At 42.6% G+C, this 20,014-nt stretch overlaps 1 protein-coding gene across 2 annotated transcripts in view; it reads left to right on the top strand.

Annotated features, from left to right (window-relative positions):
* Positions 1-11,874, top strand: part of HNMT (histamine N-methyltransferase) — a 52,675-nt gene extending 40,801 nt beyond the window's left edge. For both annotated transcript variants that reach the window (XM_063933724.1, XM_063933723.1), the window contains exons 6-7: positions 1,713-1,806; positions 8,883-11,874. In XM_063933724.1, the coding sequence (XP_063789794.1) occupies positions 1,713-1,806; positions 8,883-9,241 (453 nt within the window). In that variant the 3' untranslated portion in view covers positions 9,242-11,874. The remainder of the gene's footprint in view (positions 1-1,712; positions 1,807-8,882) is intronic.
* Positions 11,875-20,014: the final 8,140 nt, after the last annotated feature.

Below are 20,014 nucleotides of genomic sequence, written 5' to 3' on the forward strand. Positions count from 1 at the left end.
ATCAGACAGCTACAGCTGGCGAGCTTCAACTAGCACAACAAGCGGTAAGTGGGGAATACCACTCGTTGTTAATTATACTTATACATGTGAAATCAATGAGAGGAAGAAAAAAAAATAGCACAGCCTAAAAACAGAGCTGTGGGATCTCGTTAAATTGATAAATCATTTATTAACACTGCCGTAAAAGACAGGTAAAGGCTAATTGCTAGTATGCTGTGGTACAGTGCAAATTTTACATCTATGCGCAATGGTTGTATATGAGGAGCATCAGAACAACACACTATGGAGGGGATTCAATCCCTACCAGTGTGCACTGTGCCTGGGAAGGAGTAGGCACTAATTACTTGGACTTGGGCCTAATGGAGGGGCCCGGAGTCAATCACTCATCAAGACCCCCCTCCCTCTTACCTGTCAGTGTCTCCTCAGCCCAGCACATGCTGCTGTCTGCTGAGCTGAGGGTGCAGGGAGTCTGCTCCCACTGAGCAGTCTCCTCTGGCTGTGTAGGAGGGAACGTCTGGCTGAGGGGCACAACAGCACACCCCCTGTATACTGTTAACATTTGTTCTGAGGTTTTTCTTTTGTAAGGAGGCATGACAACAGATTCTTCCATTAGACTACATCCTCTTTTAAGTGGCATGCCTGGCCTCACTCTGTGTGGCCCTGCGGAGTGCCTCTTGAATGTTCAGGCAAAGTCACCAACTGTATGAGCAATATCTTTATTTTTTTTCCCTCACATCCCATAGAGGTGCACAGGAAAAATATGCAGAGTTTGCTTACCTTAATTGCGGTAACGTATGCAACCAGATACTGTATATACTGTACTACAGACATGTCCAAACTGCGGCCCTCCAGCTGTTGTGAAACTACATATCCCAGCATGCCCTGACACAGTTTTGCTGTCAAAGAATGCTAAAGCTGTGTCAGGGCATGCTGGGATGTGTAGTTTCTCAACAGCTGGAGGGCCGCAGTTTGGACATGCCTGCTGTACTAGATGTCAGTGATATCTGGTGGCTGAGAATTGAATATGCATAATTATTGTATGAAAGGGCAAAAAAAGCCTATTGTTGGTGACAATATTATAATATATTTTATTACTTAACCCTATCCATCAAGAAGTTACTGAGAGCCCTACCCATGGTAATCCGTTTGCATGGCGATGCCTATTTAATAAGCATCAGTGTGGTACATGTATTACAGTATATCCTGAGATAGCAATAACAAGAAAATCATTGAACAAATGCTTTGTTCATCTTTTTCATTATTTTCTTTTTTTACAAGTTCCGTAATTATGTTAGAAGACTTAGAAATATAAACAAAGCCTATACAAGGCTAGCATTACTTTGGTAGAAGCATCACTCAGATGTTGCAGTGACATTTTTCAGATAAACTGCGCAAATTCACGTAGATAATTGAATCCATAATTGACAATAAACCGAGCAGTAGGTTAAAATACAAAACAGCTTCAGTTTTGCACCAGGTCAGAGCTGGCAGTCTTCAAGTTCTTTACTTTTAATTGGACACGTTTTTGCCTCCATATTGCGCTTCGGTGGATATGTGTATTTACAGCCGCTTTCCCAGTAAAGTAATGCAGTGACAGGTTTATTCACTAAAAGGTGGGACACCTAAATGGTAGGAAGATGGACTTTGATGCACACTATACACTTTAGTATAGTATGATTCTTAAATGACCACATTGTCTTCCATTTTTCCAGATGCTGTACTATGTGAAAGATATTCATGCCACATTAAAATTCTTCAAGACCTGTTTGGCATCGGATGGTAAACTCCTTATTATCCTTGTATCTGGTAAGACATGGATGGAGCTTATATCACGAAGTATTTGGAACAGATGTCACAGTCTACTGGCCCATGTAATACATCAAATAAAGACATTTTGTGGATCTGTGCTAACTAAATATATAGCAAAGGAAAGGAAGAGATGTCCATTGCACAGGAAAAATATAATTTTCTATATCATATAGAATTATTAGTCGGAATCCCCTAATATCAATACAATATGTGTAATTTCAGCTGAAGGAGGTGCTACCACAGATCAGGTTGTATCAAGAGAAGGGAAGAAAGGAAAAGGAGGATCTGTTGTGGGAGCACTAATAGCTTAAACAAACCTTATGCAAAATATTTAAAAAAACGTGTTGAAGTGATATAACATTTTTGAGACGGTGTGCAAAACAAAAGAGAGAAAATAAATAAATAAATCAATGATCCCTCCATCTGATATAATATATAATAGAGAACTCATAATTAGCACACCCCATAACGATCCCTCCATCTGATATAATATATAATATATAATAGATTGAGAACTCATAATTAGCACACCCCATAATGTATATACTATTACAACTGATTCTGTGTTATTTATGTTACCTTAAACTTAATTGTATAAAAAAATAAGAGTTCTCTAGGCAAACTGCCAAGAACTCTAGCATGATAGCAACACCCTTGCTAAACTTCATAAGAAACTGTAGCATTTATTGAAATAGATACAAAATATTATTTATTCATTAGAATACAGTGAATGAAGGAAGTAGACCTAAAACAGATATTCAGCTTTTTTAAAACTTAATTTATTTTCTCTCTTTTGTTTTGCACACTGTCTCAAAATCTTTATATCACTTCAATACATGTTTTTTTTAAATGTTTTGCATATGGTTTGTTCAGAAACACACAAAAAGATATAACATTTTTAAGCAGATTATTAAAAGTTATATTTTAACCTATTAGTGCAACCACAAGAGATCTCCCTTTTTCTTACTTTCCTTATCTAACTAAATATGTCTAAAGGTGCATACACACAAGGGTATATTTACTAAGATTCGTGTTTCTGCCGATTTGGTGGGAGTCTGATCTCGAATTTTATCGGACGTATTTTTCTACAACTTTTTGAGGTCATTTTTGGTAATTTACTGAGCTGCCCAGTTTTCGTTTTTCGTATTTTTCAAAGTCGATGCTATTCGTATGGTCGGGCAGTGTTTTACGGGAGTGATGAGTAAAACACTGCCGGACAAAACACAATGAAGCCCGGCCGGATCAGTTAGATCCGTGCAGGGTTTCATTGTGTACAGTATTAAAAGAGTTAAAATTTTGGAAAAAAATTGCGTGGGGTCCCCCCTCCTATGTATAACCAGCCTCGGGCACCTTGAGCCGCTCCTGGCTATTTAAATACCGGGGAAAAATTGACTGGGGTCCCCCAGTATTTAGACAACCGGCACCAGGCTCTTGGGCCAGCCCTGGTTCAGAAAATATGGGGGACAAAAGACGTATGAGTCCCCCGTATTTTTAAAACCAGCACCGGGCTCCACTAGCCGAGAAGATAATGCCACAGCCGGGGACACATTTATACTGGTCCCTGCGGCCGTGGCATTACCCTCCCAACTAGTCATCCCTGCCCATGATTTACGGGGTCCCCACTCCTCCAGGGTACCCCGGCCAGCGGTGACTAGTTGGGAGGGGTAATGCCACGGCCGCAGGGACCAGTATAACAGTGTCCCCCGGCGGTGGCCTTATCTCTCTGGCTAGTGGAGCCCGCTGCTGCTTTAAAAAATACGGGGCACCCCTACGTGTTTTGTCCCCCGTATTTTTTGAACCAGGACTGGACGCAGAGCCCGGTGCTGGTTGTTTAAATATGGTGGAACCCTACAACATTTTTTCCCTGTATTTTTACAACCAGGACCGGCTCAAAGAGCCCGAGGCTGGTTATACATAGGAGGGGGACCCCACGCAATTTTTTAAAAAGATTTTTAACCCTTTCATCACTTCTCATAATGCACACAATGAAGCCATGAACGGATCTCACAGGTTCGGCCAGGATTCATTGCATTATGTCAGGCAGTGTTTTACTAATCACTCTCGTAAAACACTGCCCGACAATACGAATCACATTGACATCGGAAAAAACGAAACTAGAAAACTCGGCAGCTTAGTAAATTACCGTGGATAGATTCAAAAAGTTGCAGTAAATTATGTCCGATAAATAAGAGATCAAACTCCCTTAAAAACGGCACAAACACGAATATTAGTAAATAAACCCCCGGGACTGCAGGGCAAGGTCTCCTCTGTAAATCCGCCTGATTTATCAGCGCTGTGATTCTACAGACACTTAAGTTTTCTACATGTCATTTTAAGACAGCATTAGTTAAGAACAAGTGTACGTCTACCAGAATATATTGTACGAGTATTCTGATATATACATCCGGTCTCGGATTGCGCATGGTTATATACAGTATATATATATATATATATATATATATATATATATAGTCCAGTGCAGTTTTATTGTCTGACTAAAATAATTATATGCATTGTCACTGTGACTGTGTGTGCCTGTCTCTGTCGTGTGGATTTCACTTTCAGTGTATCCCAGCTGCATCTATCACTGTATTCTGTACCCTAGGATTAGGTGCGTCAGGGTCTCATATATAGTGATGCACAGTATTTACCATAAAGTGTATAAGTGTATTCTACTGTGTACTCAGTTACATCATACCGGATTTATTCGCTGGTGTTGTGTACTGTGTACGCAGTCACATACAGATAGTACCGGATTTAGACGCTGGTGTTGTGTACTGTGTATGCTGTCACATCTAGAGGATTTATTCGCAGGTATTGTACTCTGTCTGGCTGTATTGTACTCATATGCTCTGCGGTTACATTCACCGAAATGTCTAACACAAAGGAAATCCGCGTACGCTCCTGTATCATGCAGCGCATGCACCAGGGATTTGCCTGAGGGGGAAGCTTTGAATGATGGTCTGTGTAATATGTGCCAATCAGGAGCCACCTTGGGCAGCATTCTCAAATGTGCTTAATACGCTTGTGATGCGCCTTTCGCCCCCTATGGGACCTCCTGTGCCATTGCAGCCACATATTGTCCCTATGGTTAATCTGCCCTGGGCGGATACTCTGTCTACCCAGATACAACAATTGAATCAATCTTTGGTTAGACAAAAACCTACCCCACGTACCTCTGCGGTCAAGGGGTCATCTAAGCGGGCCGCCTCCTCACAATCCACTAATATCTTAGATGATACTTCTGATGAGGATGGGGCGTATACTGAACCATCAGACACTGATACAGGAAACTACAATGAAAGTTGATGTCCCTGACCTAGTGGAGGCTATTAAGCTGATTCTACAAATCGATGATGATGTAGATCCCACTACTGCGTCTAAGAAACCTGATCAATTTAAACGTCAGAAGGTAACTAAAGTAGTCTTACCACATTCTGACCATTTGGTTGACATACGTCAGGAACCCTGATCTTCTCCAGGAAAGAAATTCTCCCTGTCTAAAAAGATGCTAGCTTGTTATCCTCTGTCTGCTGAGTTGTGTAACAAGTGGGAAAATCCACCGCCGGTGTATTCCCATGTCACCCGTCTTGTGGTGTCATCTACTCTACCTGTCACCACTGTCACCTCACTGAAGGAACCGACAGATAAACTTGTCAAAGGATGCCTGAAGTCTGTTTACTCCCTTACAGGTGCTGTACATAGACCCACTACAGCAGCCTCCTGGGCCGCAAAAGGAATTGAAGCATGGGTTCAGGCAATAGAGGAAGAGCTGCCTCAGGATATACCAGGCAATATCTGTCTCATATTGCCACCGCTTCCCACTACATTCAGGAGGTGTAATGGCAGCCAAGGTGTTGACTACGTCCATCCTGGAACGCCGAATTCTGTGGTTGAGGTCATAGATGGTCGACCTGGACTCTAAAAAGACCTTGGAGGTACTCCCTTTTAAGGGAGACATCCTGACTGGGGGAGATCTGAATAAGATTGTAACTGACTTAGCGGCTGTTAAGACTGCGTTTCTCCCAAATACTAATTCTTCTGCACAAATGGCAAAGAGTACAACTTTTCTTTCCTTTTGACCTCAAGGGAAAGCAAAATGTCAGGCATACTGAGACAAACTCGTGCTCCCAAAACCACTAAGACCAAAGCAAAACAATCCTGGGCTGCCTGTCAGCCTGCTTCCAAACAAGACAAGCCTGCTGCATGACGGGGCGGGCCTCCCCGTGGGGGATCCCAGGGTGGGAGGCCAACTTCTGCAATTCATCCAGGTCTGGTTGAAGACCACTTCAGATGCATGGTTGCGAGAAGTCGTCTCTCACAGGTACGCAGTTTCTTTCAAGAGACATCCCCCTCGCCAGTTCGGAATGACGGTTATCCCTTCGGACCCGTTGCACCCCCCTTCCTCTTTGTCTGTTGTTTGTCTGTGACCCCTCCCCCTTCCAGCACCTGATATATAATTACCTCCAGGTATGATTGAGCAGCTTCCTAATTGTTTGTCTGCTTGTGTGCATGAGGCATTGAATAGGAGCAGCATTTGGAAGGCATGCTGTTCCTTGTAGTGCAAATGGGAGATCCTGGGGGTGGCTCCCGGGTAAGTTAGCTCTCTGTTTGGAAGTGTTTTAGTAAAAGCCTTTATCATGAGGCGTACTGTGACAAATTACATGGCCCTATGTGGGCACTGCTATTATGTAGGTTAGGACTGCTGTATCAGAGAAGCCGTGAAGTGGCCAGCAGCTAAACATGTGTTTGCAAACATTTGTGACGAATTCTCTGAATTTTATTACCAGATAGGTTCAGGGATTGTTACAGGTAATTCTCAGTGTGCGGAAGGGAATTTGGGGGTTGGGGATTTGCACCCCCCTTCCTCTTTGTCTGTTGTTTGACCCGTTGAAGGCGCAAGCTCTACACCTGGTTGTGCGTTCCCTCCTGGATACAGAAGTGGTAGTGCCGGTACCCCTGTCCCAGAGAGGCGGAGGATAGTACTCGACCATGTTTCTTGTCCCGAAACCCAATGGGTCTTTCCGGCCTATACTCAACCTCAAATCACTAAACAAATTTGTGAGAGTGTCCAAGTTCCATATGGAAACGCTGCGCTCAATTGTACTGGCCATGGAACCTGGAGATTATATGGTATCCCTGGATATACAAGATGCCTATCTGCATATACCTATTGCCATATCGCATCAGCAATATCTGCGGTTTGCTATTGGCAACCTTCATTATCAGTTCCAGGCTCTGCCGTTTGGACTGGCCACGGCCCCTCAGATCTTCACCAAAGTTATGGCCATGATGACGGCTCATCTGTGTCGTCAGGGAATCAGGATCCTGCCGTATCGGGACGACTTGCTGATGTTGACTACTTGCTGATGTTGACTCCCAAGATGTCCTCCTCAGTCATCTACAACTGATGGTAAACTTCCTACAAGCCCACGGGTGGCTCGTCAATTGGAAGAAGTCCTCGCTGGTCCCTGCTCGGAGCATGGTGCACCTGGGGGCACTACTGGACACACACAGTCAAAGACTGTTTCTGTCTCCAGAGAAAGTCCTAAAACTTCAGGACAGGATAAGATGCTTCCTCTCTCATCCAAGAGTGTCAATACACTCGGCGATGCAAGTACTAGGACTCATGGTGTCGGTTTTCGACATGGTAGAGTACGCTCAATTTCATTTCCGCCCTCTACAGAGGTTAATCCTTTCCATGTGGGATGGCCTGCCTTATCGGATCAGGTCTCAAATGATCTCCTTGACTCCGGAGGTTCATCTGTCACTGACCTGGTGGCTACAGGACCAGCAGTTGAGCAGGGGCCATCCCTTCTGGATTCCCAACTGGGTGCTCCTGACTATGGATGCCAGTCTGAGGGGTCGGGGCGCGGTGCTGGAGCAACACTCTCTCCAGAGTCGGTGGACCAGGGAGGAATCTCTCCTCCTGATAAACATTCTGAAATTGCGGGCAGTGTTCAATGCTTTGACTCTTGCCCTGCCTCTGGTACGGAACAGGCCTGTTCAAGTACAATCAGACAACGCCACTGCAGTGGCTTACATAAATCATCAAGGCGGCACTCGAAGCTGCATGGCAATGATGGAAGTGTCAAAAATCCTTTGTTGGGTGGAACGCCATATGCCAGCAATATCGGCAATGTTCATTCCGGAGGTCTCAACTGGGAAGCGGACTTCCTCAGTCATCAGGACGTGCACGCCGGAGAGTGAAGTCTTCATCCAGAAGTCTTTCAATTCCTAGTGGACAAGTGGGGCATACCAGATGTAGACCCAATGCCGTCTCGACACAATCACACAGTTCCGGTCTTCGGATCAAGTACAAGGGATCCTCAAGCAGCGTTTGTGGACGCATTGGCAATTCCATGGAACTTTCGGCTGCCCTACGTGTTGCCTCCAGTGTTACTCCTGCCCAGGATACTACGGATGTTCAAGCAAGAAGGAGGAATACTACTTTTAGTCGCTCCAGCATGGCCCAGACTGCATTGGTTCTCAGACCTGCAGGGTCTATCAATAGAGCGCCCAGACCTCCTCATTCAGGGCCCTTGTGTCTACCTGGACCTGGCCAGATTGGCTTTGACGGCGTGGCTCTTGAATCTTCACTCCTGAGGGCCAATTATGACCTCTAGTGTCTGTGGCAGCTCTCGGCAGTATGTGGGAGGGTCAGGGAGCATGCGGGAGGGTCAGGTGGCGGCAGCACCCTCAGGACTACGGTGCCCCGGACAAAAAGCCTGCTTGCCTGTGACAAGAGCCGCTCCTGTGTGTTCCTATCCATTTTCCTAGGGAATGTAAGCTGGATCCACCCAACTATTTATTACTGTGTTTTTGACATGGTTCCAAAGTGTGTGTGTGTGTGCATGGGGGTGCCAAATTACTGCCTTGCCCCGGGTGCCAAAAATCCTAGTTTTGGCCCTGCTTGGGATCAATAGGTGTCTTAATCTGGCACTCCTGTGAGATTTACAGTAGGTCCCCAATGCATAGCGGGGTTCCCATACTAGTAGGGGTTACAATGTGGTGTAGATTACCTCTACATGAAATGAAATGTATAAATCCAGCTTGTGGTTATGTTTTGTCAGGAAACAGTGGGTGGTCTACACTGTGGAAGAAATACGGATCCCGCTTACCTTTAAATGATCAGTGCCTGTACGTCACAGCAGGCCACGTCGCAGACATTCTCAGCGCAATGGGTGTAAAGTATCAGCGCTACGACTTGGAGTCTGACATGGATATAACAGAATGTTTCCTGGAAGGGGACCAGAATGGGGAGTTGTTGCTGGACTTTTTAACTGAGACCTGTGAATTTAATAAAAATGCCCCCCCTGAGCTCAGAGATGAAATAATGCATGACCTGAAGAGCCCTGGGTGCAGCTCTATAAAACATGGAAAGATTATTTTTAATAACAATCTTAGTGTTATTGTGGTTGAGAATGAATAGTTTTGTTCATGTATACATATATATGTACATACAGTATACATAGTGTATGCACATGCCATTCTAGAAATCAGAAAACAAAGATTAATTAAATATAGCAATCAGTGAATCTTTAGCGTTTACACAATGAAAAGACAATACATACTTTTTAAATGATTTGGACGTGTTTCACACCTGTGGTAGACATAATGGTTACCTTACTAAAGCAATGTGTGCGTGGTGGCACTGTGGTTAGCATTACTCCCTTGCAGTGTTTTTAAGTTAGTATAATAATAACCAGGATACTACAGTATCTGTATGGAGTTTGTATGTCATATCTGTGTTTTTATGTTTTTCCCTCAATGGTTTCTGAACAGCCTGGACTTGAGGTGTGCTTGTGGTAGGAAAATAACCTCACATGGAGCAACAAAATATGTGAATCATACATAAAGCTATGCACGCTTGCTGCTTATTCAGCATAAATCAGAGTAATACCCCTTTCAGACTGCCAGCAATAACCTGGGTTATTGCACATGAGCGTGCAGCAACCCGGGTTGCAGCGCAGTCTGAAAGGGTCCAGTTGAAAAAATCCAGGTAGAGCGACCCGGTGTTTCATCTCGGGTAGCGAGCTGGGTTGAACACGTGTTTAACCCGGTTTGTGGTGCGGTGTGAACGGGTAAGCCGGGTCGATGCGCCCTGACACCTGTTTACTGAATAGGAAGGGGTGGCACTTGGAGATCAACTCAGGAGACCAGTGCCGAAACACTGACAGCCGTTATCCTAAAGGTAAGTATCAGGCACGGGATAGGGTTAGGGCCCCGGAGGGTGTTAGGGTTAGGCACTAGGGGAGGTGAGGGTTAGGCACTAGTGGGTGTGGTTAGCCATAGCCGCCAGCCTCTGAGGGTTAGCCATAGCCCCCACCCCCAGAGGGTTAGGATAGGAGAGAGTTAAAACACTTATGTGACCGCCGGTATTTCTTACCGAACCCCCCTATGGCAGTGGTTTCCCAAACTTTGTGCTTAGGCACCCTAGGGCACTGCAAGGCTCTTGCAGGGATGACTCGGGTTGGTGGTCTAGGACCAAATCAAATTATTTATATTCAAAGTGATAGGCAAAACCAGTGGTAGTGGCTTCCAATCATAAAGCATGTGGACAATTACAAGCACTGAACCTAAGGATGACAGGTAGGCACAATTTACTTAATTTTATATATTTTTCAAAATTTATCAATATAAAAACTTTCATCCTAGTGGTGCCGTGAAACAAATGCTGATACTCTAAGGTCCAGTGATTCATGGAAGTTTGGGAACTATTGCCCTACGGAATTCCTTGCTAAACAGGCTTGGGCTATGTCACTCTGTAACAGGGGGATGCGACACTGTGGGTTTCGCTGTTGCTGTGCGACCAGCTCAACTTGTCATAGCCTAGTGCTGGCATTAACTTTTACAGGAGACACCACACTTTTTGGCTCCCCACATTATCGGCAACTAATCTAGTCTATGAGCGATGGTGCTTGGATCATTGTTGTGGGGTGGTATGACAATTTTTTCTATTTTCTTTAAAATGTCATTCTTTTTTATACTACAAAGGTATGTGCTAATGATGACGGTCATCATCATTATCAGTACAGATCTCTCACCAGAGTTCGAACACCCACAGCAGATACACCTTCTGATAGGTGTATCTGCAGCTGCTTTCAGTTCTAAGGAGTTATATGACCATGTCCTTACTGAACTTAGGCTATGCTCAAAGGCCCCTTCCCGATTTGCTTGTTAAACGTAAGAAGTCATGAGTGTGAGATGCTGCCAAGTCTTGAGTTTAAATCTTCAAGAGGCCAAAATATCAAAATTCTTTATACAAAGTATAGTAAAGGGGTTCCACATTCCATATGTAACATCTGGAGAAAACACTGGTTCCAATCCATTGACATCACCCCCAATTCTGCAGGCTGCGCCCCTAACATTGCAGAGCATCAAGTTGGACGTGATGTCCCCTAACATACATATGCAGACCTTAAAAGGTGTTACATTTTTAATGATAAATATAGAAATATTGAAGTCCATTTGCTATTTTGAGAAGAGGAATTTCTTTTATCTGATAGATCATTTAGAAAATGTGTTAATTACATAGAATCAGCAGAATGAGCAATACAAAAAGAACAAATGGACGAATGATTTCTTTTTTGTTTTTTTATTTAATGACTTTATGTGACTGAGACTTCAAAAAGCCCAACAGTACATAAGGTAAATAAAGTACATTTCCAACTCTAATTATATGTTTAATTAACTTTTTCAGAAGTTATTAAACCAGCTGCAGTGCGAGGTGATCCTGACATAAATGAAGCAAAGCATATGTACAATGTGCGAACTAATCCTACTGTATGTTTTCGCTGTTTCTACTTGTACACCAGGGTTTTTGGATTTTTTTTAAACAAAATTACACTTTGTTAATGAGTCACTCTGCTTTATGTCACACCTTTAATGACAGACTAAAAGCATTCAGTGGGTCATGCTGTAATGTGAAATGTTTCAGGAAAGGCTCCCAGCAGGTGGTTCCTACTCTCTAATCATTCTGCTATTTCTGGAGTCTTCTCTTTTTATTTCTTTTGCCATTGTAAAATATTGTTAAATGAAGGTTGATAAAAGTTATTATATTAACCTGGCTCTGGTTGATGTTCTTTCACACTGTAGAACCCACACTCAGCTTGCTGTATAACTGTTGGAGACAACTACCAACCTTTACTTCAGCTTTTAAGCTTCAAATAAGTGGTGCATGTGTGCAAAATGCTGCATGTTGCATCACGGCTTGCTGCATGGCGGGCCAGGCTGAGACTATTTGCGCGTGTGCATCGTAGTTGTGCACACTAGTCACGCCAGCTATGCTGCGATGCATACACATTGCACAAAACGTGGCTACATCTGTACAGTTGCTTCTTGTTGCAAATTGGATGCGCAGCACAAGAGCAGGACTTGTTTCAGGTTTACACAGTAGTTGCACATGTATTGCACTCCCAACCCCTTGTGCAGATCAGGGGCCATAACGTGCAAGTAAGAGCTCAGGTTAAGTTTATACTATTAAGATGTATCTTGTTGTAGGTTACACAGATCTGGAAATGTGTTAGTTGCCGGATAAACACTTTGCACCTTCAGATGTGTCCTCATATAAATCTTTGCTGCATTTACGCTGATCAGCCCCTGTTGGCGCACCAGCTCCCTTGAGACTCTGCTAGCGTCTGGAAGTCATTTTTGCAGATAATGCATCTTAGACGCAGTGCAGCTGGGATTCACCAGGAGACTGTTGATTAATTTGATATGCAACACTTGCATATCTGTGTGAATTTACCGGCTGTCGCGATGCCGGCTGTCAGTATCCCGACAGCGGCAGCTGGCATACCAGCGGCGAGTGCAGCTAGTCCCCTCGTTGGCTTGCTGAACTTTCCACTCATCAGCTCCGGTGGTGAGCTTTGCTCGCCACAGGTTATATTCCCACTCGGGTGGTAGCGTGGACCCACCACCCGAGTGGGAAAACAGGGCTGTGTTCGGGATTCTGACCGTAGGCATTTAGCTGCCTTTCGGGATTCCGGCGTCAGGATCAGACAGGTAGTATATTAATCGCATACCTCTAAATATACATACAAACTTCTAAGATGCAGCAGCCGTGGCATTTTTCCATACCAAGTTCTGTTGTGCTTCATATACAGACTCAGTCGCATATTGTGTTAATCAGCACAGTCTCCTGGTGTGTCCTACAGTAGCTAAGACGCATGTTCCGCAAAAAGATGCCCAATGCTAGCAGAGTTGCACGGGACTTGGTACTTGTCAGCACACTGGCGACAGGCAGTTCATAGAAACATAGAATGTCACGGCAGATAAAAACCACTTGGCCCATCTAGTCTGCCCGTTTTATTTATCCTTTAGGTAATCTCAACCCTTTTCGAACCCTAATTCTTTGTAAGGCTATTCATATGGCTATCCCCATAAACTCTGTAAAGAAGAGGACTAGGCGGCCCTGAGTGAGTTCTGCGGAGCTAATCTATAGGTCCAATACGTTCGGGTAATGGGAAACAGTGCCGTGGTAATAAGCATTGGTGTTACGTCTCCCCATAAAGTGACAGGACTAGGCTGAGTCATGACGGATAACAGAGACCCAACGGGAATGCTGTGCTGACTCGTCGTAGGTGATCTGCTGTTATATATAGCCACACCTAAAAGACCATTAAAACATTCCAGGCATATTGCAGAACAGAGTTGTGCAAATATTTCCATGAGGAGCTGTGTTTCTATCAGAACTGTGTGTTCCAGGGAAGCATGCTGATCAAAAATCGTATTATCCATCATGTTCTGTGACTTCTTCATGAAAGCCTGGCTAGAAGCTTACAGGGGTCGCATCCGGCCAGAAGGTTCTAGAGCAGCACCTTCAGGCAGTATTTAAAGCAAAGGAAATGTGGGGTGCGGATGGTACAGCCGCAATATACTATGCATCGTACCTGTACACTGCGTGGCTGATTTTGTTACACCAGGAGAGAACAGTAGTATATATGCCTGGGTTACACCAGGAGAGAACAGTAGTATATGTGCCTGGGTTACTTACACCAGGAGAGAACAGTAGTATATATGCCTGGGTTACACCAGGAGAGAACAGTAGTATATGTGCCTGGGTTACACCAGGAGAGAACAGTAGTATATGTGCCTGGGTTACACCAGGAGAGAGCAGTAGTATATGCGCCTGGGTTACACCGGGAGAGAACAGTAGTATATGCACCTGGGTTACACCAGGAGAGAACAGTAGTATATGCACCTGTTTTATGTGAAGTACATTATGTCAACACTCATTAGGTTAACATGAGAATGTCAACTTGATTGTAATTTATGGCATTGAGTTCACAATGTCAACATTCAGCATGTCAACACTGCTGTATTGTTGACGCTGTTGACAATGTCTTTTGTGCATAATATCTGTTATCTATAGGAAGTTCTGATGTAGGGGCCATTTATCAATGAGTTTTAGCTATTTAAAACTTGCTGCACATGATAAATGGTCTGCAGCCAATCAGCTCCTGTCATGTGTTTGAAAAATGACAGCTGAAAGCTGATTGGCCGGAGCACCATTCATCATAAGCAAAGAGTTTCAAATAAGTAAAACATGTTGATAAATGGGCCTCGTAATTAGGAAACCTTGTGCTTTGTTTAGAAAATGGATATTAGAAGTCACCGGTGACTTATAACATTGATTAGGCTGCACATTAACCTATAATTAATGACACATTATTTCACCGAGCACTATGGCACAAGTCTCCAGGCTCCATGCAGTTGCAGAACATGTGACACAGCAATAGTTGCTTGAGTTCCTACTGCATGGCATACTGAGGCTAGATGTATGAGGACACATCTGTATATAACGGGATGGAGATTGTCGCATGGTTGGTGTGGATTCATCTATAAATTGTAGTTATAGATGCTGCTATCCTTAGATGTGTGCAGTGGAAATGCAGGTGTACAGATCTATCCATAGACAACACTATATCAAGCCTTATATGTGGCTGGATAATAGTTATGAAACACTGGAAAGTTTTTCCATTGTCCATAAAACAATAGACATTCCTTTAGGGTCCCATGGAAGATCACCCTCATAAAGGCAGTAATGGACTATTCAGTCCAATTAATTGTCGAAGTCAAAAATATTACATAAAAAGAACATACAAACTACACACATTATGAGTCGCTATACTTGCAAATACGTGCAGCGAGCACAGCAATATATGGTAACACACACATTTACACGGACATGCCACAGAGATGGATTCAACACTTATTTCATGCAATACATAATTATAATAATATCAAGCGCCAGACATCATGATGATTTAAAATTATATAATGAAGTAATGTCATGTATGTGTATTATTTGAAAAAAGCCAGATACACCTGTCATATTTGGTATTTAAGCAACCAGATTAATGTGTATATTCATTTGATACTTGTTATTAAGTTGTAGGACATTGCAACAAATAGTTATGATTAAATGTATGAAAGGTAAAATCACTTTTATTAGAACAATAGATATTCCAAACAGGTAGTGGACAGGAAGCTCAGGCCAGCCCCTTTGTCTTCAAGACTGAACCTGTGGAGCATATACAAATAGACTAGTGACTCATCATGAATGAGAAATTCCCCTCCCCCAAAAACTAGATAACGCATTGCTGATCACACAGGAGGCAGTTGCTGTTTTGTCTCAGACGATGATGGTGTTGCTGCCAGACCAGTTCCTGCATGGTTTTACAGAGAGAGAGAGAGAGAGTGAAATGGAGAGACGAATTTATATGAAAAAGATAATGGTATTGTATGCTGGCCTGTAACTGTAACTGTATGTATTAACTGCTTACTGTATAAATTGTAATCATGTAATTATGTGTATACTGTACATTGTAATATATTGAATCCATATCCTTTTAATAACAAATATATACATCAATGAGCTTTGGAACTCAGATGTGGGTGTATTGTTTTCTCTTATGGGATGCAGTGTTTTGCTATGTATAGCACACATTCATGGCACATGGTAATAAGAGGTGCAGGCGTTTACAATATATATTAGTGCGGGCATTTTAAATATTTTTAAGGAAACAATTTGGCATTCACAGATGGGTGCTGGATATCATGGTCTTAATGATGCACTGTACATTATAAACGCGACGCTGTGGTCGATCAGCTTGTGGTGGACGCATTGTAAAGCTGAGAAAATCATATCCGCGTGTATTGTTGTGATATCAGTAAGCCAATGATATGAAATTTCAAGGGACAATGCGTTTGTCATAATATTTAAAATGCTAAAATGTATTTTTATTGTTGTAAAACAAAGTTCAAATAAGTCATATTGCGTTTGATTCAGATTGGATTGTTTATCTGTTAAGTAGGTTTAAAAGTACATTTAAAAGTTGCTGCATAGCCTTGATATAGTTTTTTTTTTTTAAACTCAGGCCTAAAATAACTTCTGGTGCTTGTATAATGTGTGATTTCTCTGTGACAAAGGAAGCCGCATGGTCTGTCCTCCATTTTGCACTAACCACATGGCCTGTCCACCATTTTGTGTAAACCTCATGGATGTGGAAGGGGGAGGAGCAGTGGCCATTTTAGGAAGGTCATTTTCTAAATAGCTGATTTTCAGTCTGCTCAGAACAATCAGTTTCCTTGGTCACATCAAGCACCATTTATGAGTTACCAATGCATTTATTTAACCCATGCAATAGTCAATTACAAATAGTTTCAATTGGGCCTAGTGAGAGTAAATGGTGAGATAAATGCTTGGCTTGGTGTATGAAATTGCACACAAAAAAGAAAAGAAAAAAATACTTTTTTTTCTCTTCTTCTTTCCCAGGATTTAGTTAACTCTCTATTTGCTATAGGATAGCCATTGAAATGCAAATTAACCTGTGTAACTGCTTTTTCTTAGCAGTGAAAAGCAAATAGCTTTGATATGCAAATTAGAAGCACTGAATGGGTAAATGAGTCACATAGAAGGCTAGTGAATGATAGATACATATATATAATATTATAATTATGTGTATATTTATATCAGTGTACAGTATGTTCTGCAAAATAGTTATCCAATCTGAATCATATCATTTAAATTATAGATTATTGCAGCCATTATAGATCTGTGTGAAATAGGATACATTTATTGCTATATAGGTAAATTTGAAATAACAGTATTTTACGGAAGTAAGTGTAAAGACACAAACGTAGGTCTGCATAAAAGTTTATACAGAACAAGTTGTGTCTAGTGGGCAATAGTAATTAGTATTGTTCACATTTATAGAGCTGTGTGATTTGTTTTATTGCGGACGCAGGGTTTTGTACACGTGTCTCGGACAAAGTACAGGACTGCGCACGCAGCGTAAGAGACACGCAAAGTCGCGTGTTTACGCAAAGTGCGTAAGAGTGCAGGCGCTAAGTACAAATTACACAATAGTGTCATTTAGTTCAAATGTGGGACAGTAGCCAGGCTACAATAGCACAAAACTACCCGGTTTCTAAAGCAGATTAGTATAAAACTTTTGTTTAAACTGTATTGCCTCTGGGGGTAAAGCTGCCAATCTGAATGAATTAAAATTTTCTGTACAGAAAAACAAAGTGTATTTGAGTGAGCGAACATAGGAGTGAGTGGATTCGAACCCCGGAATTCGGGATCCCGTCGTTCGGTACACCAAGTGAGTGGAGGCTTGGTGGCGTGAGGCGGCTGACTCACGTTAGTATAGGATTTAAAATACGTAAGTCATGAGGAGACTTGCACAGGAGCATGGTAGGGAATTGTGAATTGTGAACTGTGTGACCTATGTAGTTTTTTTTTTATACGCTCCGGCTGAGGTTTCGCAGCTTGTGATTCGATTCCAGTGGTCGTACGGCAGATAAGTAACAAGTACCTATACGCTGTGCGATTGGACCGTGCGTTTGCGGGTGCGATATATAGCGTAACTTGATACCCCTTTTACGAGCTTCTGCGTAAAATCGCGGTATCATTAGCACTGTATACAGCATACGCAAGCGTGATTTGTGTATAAAAAGTGCATAGGGAGTTTTCGCTGGTCTTTCTCAGGAAAATCTCCAACGACAGATACTTTACTGGAAAGGGTAAGTTATTCCTAAAAACTTCCAGTAAATATAGGTCAGTTAGGGGCACTAGGTTTTGTACATTGCCTTCGCTATCAACAGTGTATGGTAGTACTGGCCAACGTGGGCGAGAGTGGGTGAAAGCGCTCGGAGAACTTTCACCGTAACTTTATATTGAGTATTTTGGTGTTTGTGGGAAAAGGCCCACAATTATGGGAGCCAGTTGCTCAACTAAGGGACGTTTAGCCAGGGTTCAGGCTGAAGAGCCGCGGCCCAAGGGGTCAGCGAGGTTTATTATGTGTGGGAAATATGGTCCACACGCTGAAGACTTTTTGTCTGAATGGGTACGTATGACTGACAACGATAGGGTATCATTCCCTAAGGTGGCCAGCTTTGAACCAGAGGTACTGCAGAATGTAAGCAGTAAAATATGTCTGATAAAATCCAGAAAACAATGGGTCAGACATACAAAGTGTTTAAACCTGTGGCAGCAAGAGGGGTTGGTGAGTTTGATCCTAAGGTATTGCAGGTGGTATGTTTAACCAAAGTCATATAAGACAAGAATGGAAATATAAGAACTGTTTGAACTTGTAGCAACAATAAACAAGTAGGAAGAAAAATAAAGAATGCAAGTACACCGCCATATGTAGATGTGGAAGCAGTTACGGCCAGCATACAAACTATAGAAAATAATAAAAATATGAAAAATATGACTGTAACCTATATATGTACTAATGAATGTTGAAGTTTTATTTAGGAGGAGAAGGTGACCTGATTGTTTTCAGCCATTTCTCATGCACCCAGAGGAGTATCCAACCGGTAAAAGAAGAGCAGTAGCCTGCGGGGGAAGTGGCTGAGACCAGTGGAACAGGTAAGTATGGTATCATTCGTGTACATATATAGTAAAACCCCAAAAAATAAATAAAACAAAAATCAAGAAAGTAACGTCAGAAATGGAGAAAAACCTGTCCGCACATTAGTATTTGCCAGTAGGAAAGCGGACAGAGACAAGGTAACCCCCGGGTATTTCTTTCAGTTACCATATAAGAAGTATTCATTCCTAGTAATGCCCCTAGTCAAGATGAGCTCGGAAATGTTTGTTGGACCATGTACAGACCCTTAATACGGGATGAGAAGGATTGAATTAATACTTCGCATGACCTAGAAGCTTGTTAAACTTTTTTTTTTTTTTGTCTCTTGCAGTAATAGAAAACTCTCCATCTGGATAAGACCACTGGTAAACACTAATTCGGCAAATGGGAGGTGGCTGTCTCTGTGCAAATGGACGGGCTCAATAAGGCATTGAGTGTCAGGGTGCAGACTTCTTTGCAGAATTGGAAAGGGGTCACAGTAGCTAATCTTAGAGAGTGTGCTATTGAACATCACAAGAATAGTGCTAGGCACAGAGAACAACAGGTGGAGAGGTTGAGGACGGTAAGTATACTGGCACATACAGGAAAGACCCATCAGTCCAAACCCCAGATCCCTAATGGTCAATAATATGTTACACTTGTAGGAAGGAAGGGCATTTTGCCAGAGATTGTAGGAGTAGTAGGACACATAGTCAATATTGACCCCCTAGACAGAAAACACAAGCCACATTATTAAACACATAGATGGGACCAAGGGACATATAGTAAGGAATCATAAGCCATATAGAAAACACAGATTCGGCTAATGGGAAGAACAAAATAAATGCAACATTACCCTTTGACAAAACTTGCTGTGGTTAAGATGGGGCCTCTAAACTTTTGCTTCTTTTTCCTAGCAGAAATGGCCCCTGATTAACTTAATTTTGTTAGATATGATATACATATAGTGTGCTCCCGCTCAGGAAGTACAAAGTATGTTAGACACCCACGAAGACTAATGTCGCATTCTACTGTTCTAGATGCATGTCTATCACAGGTAGAGGAAATTATCTCACAGATACCGGGTTCCCTATGAACTTAGGATGGACAGGACACTGGATTGATGGCTGGGATAGTCCCAATAGCGATACGACAAACACAGAATTTTTCTTAAGGGGAGTAGACCAAGTAGAGAATCACTTCCCCGTAGTGCCCAATCCAGTTGTCAGATTTTTATAAAATCTTCACCTCTACAAACTCATCTGTGACCAACCTCTATTCTGTTTCTCTACAGTTTCCTCTTCATCTTTTGCGTTCACACAGGGTGGTACAATACATGG

This window comes from Pseudophryne corroboree, chromosome 7 (assembly GCF_028390025.1).
Source record: "Pseudophryne corroboree isolate aPseCor3 chromosome 7, aPseCor3.hap2, whole genome shotgun sequence".
In the NCBI taxonomy this organism is placed as follows: domain Eukaryota; kingdom Metazoa; phylum Chordata; class Amphibia; order Anura; family Myobatrachidae; genus Pseudophryne; species Pseudophryne corroboree.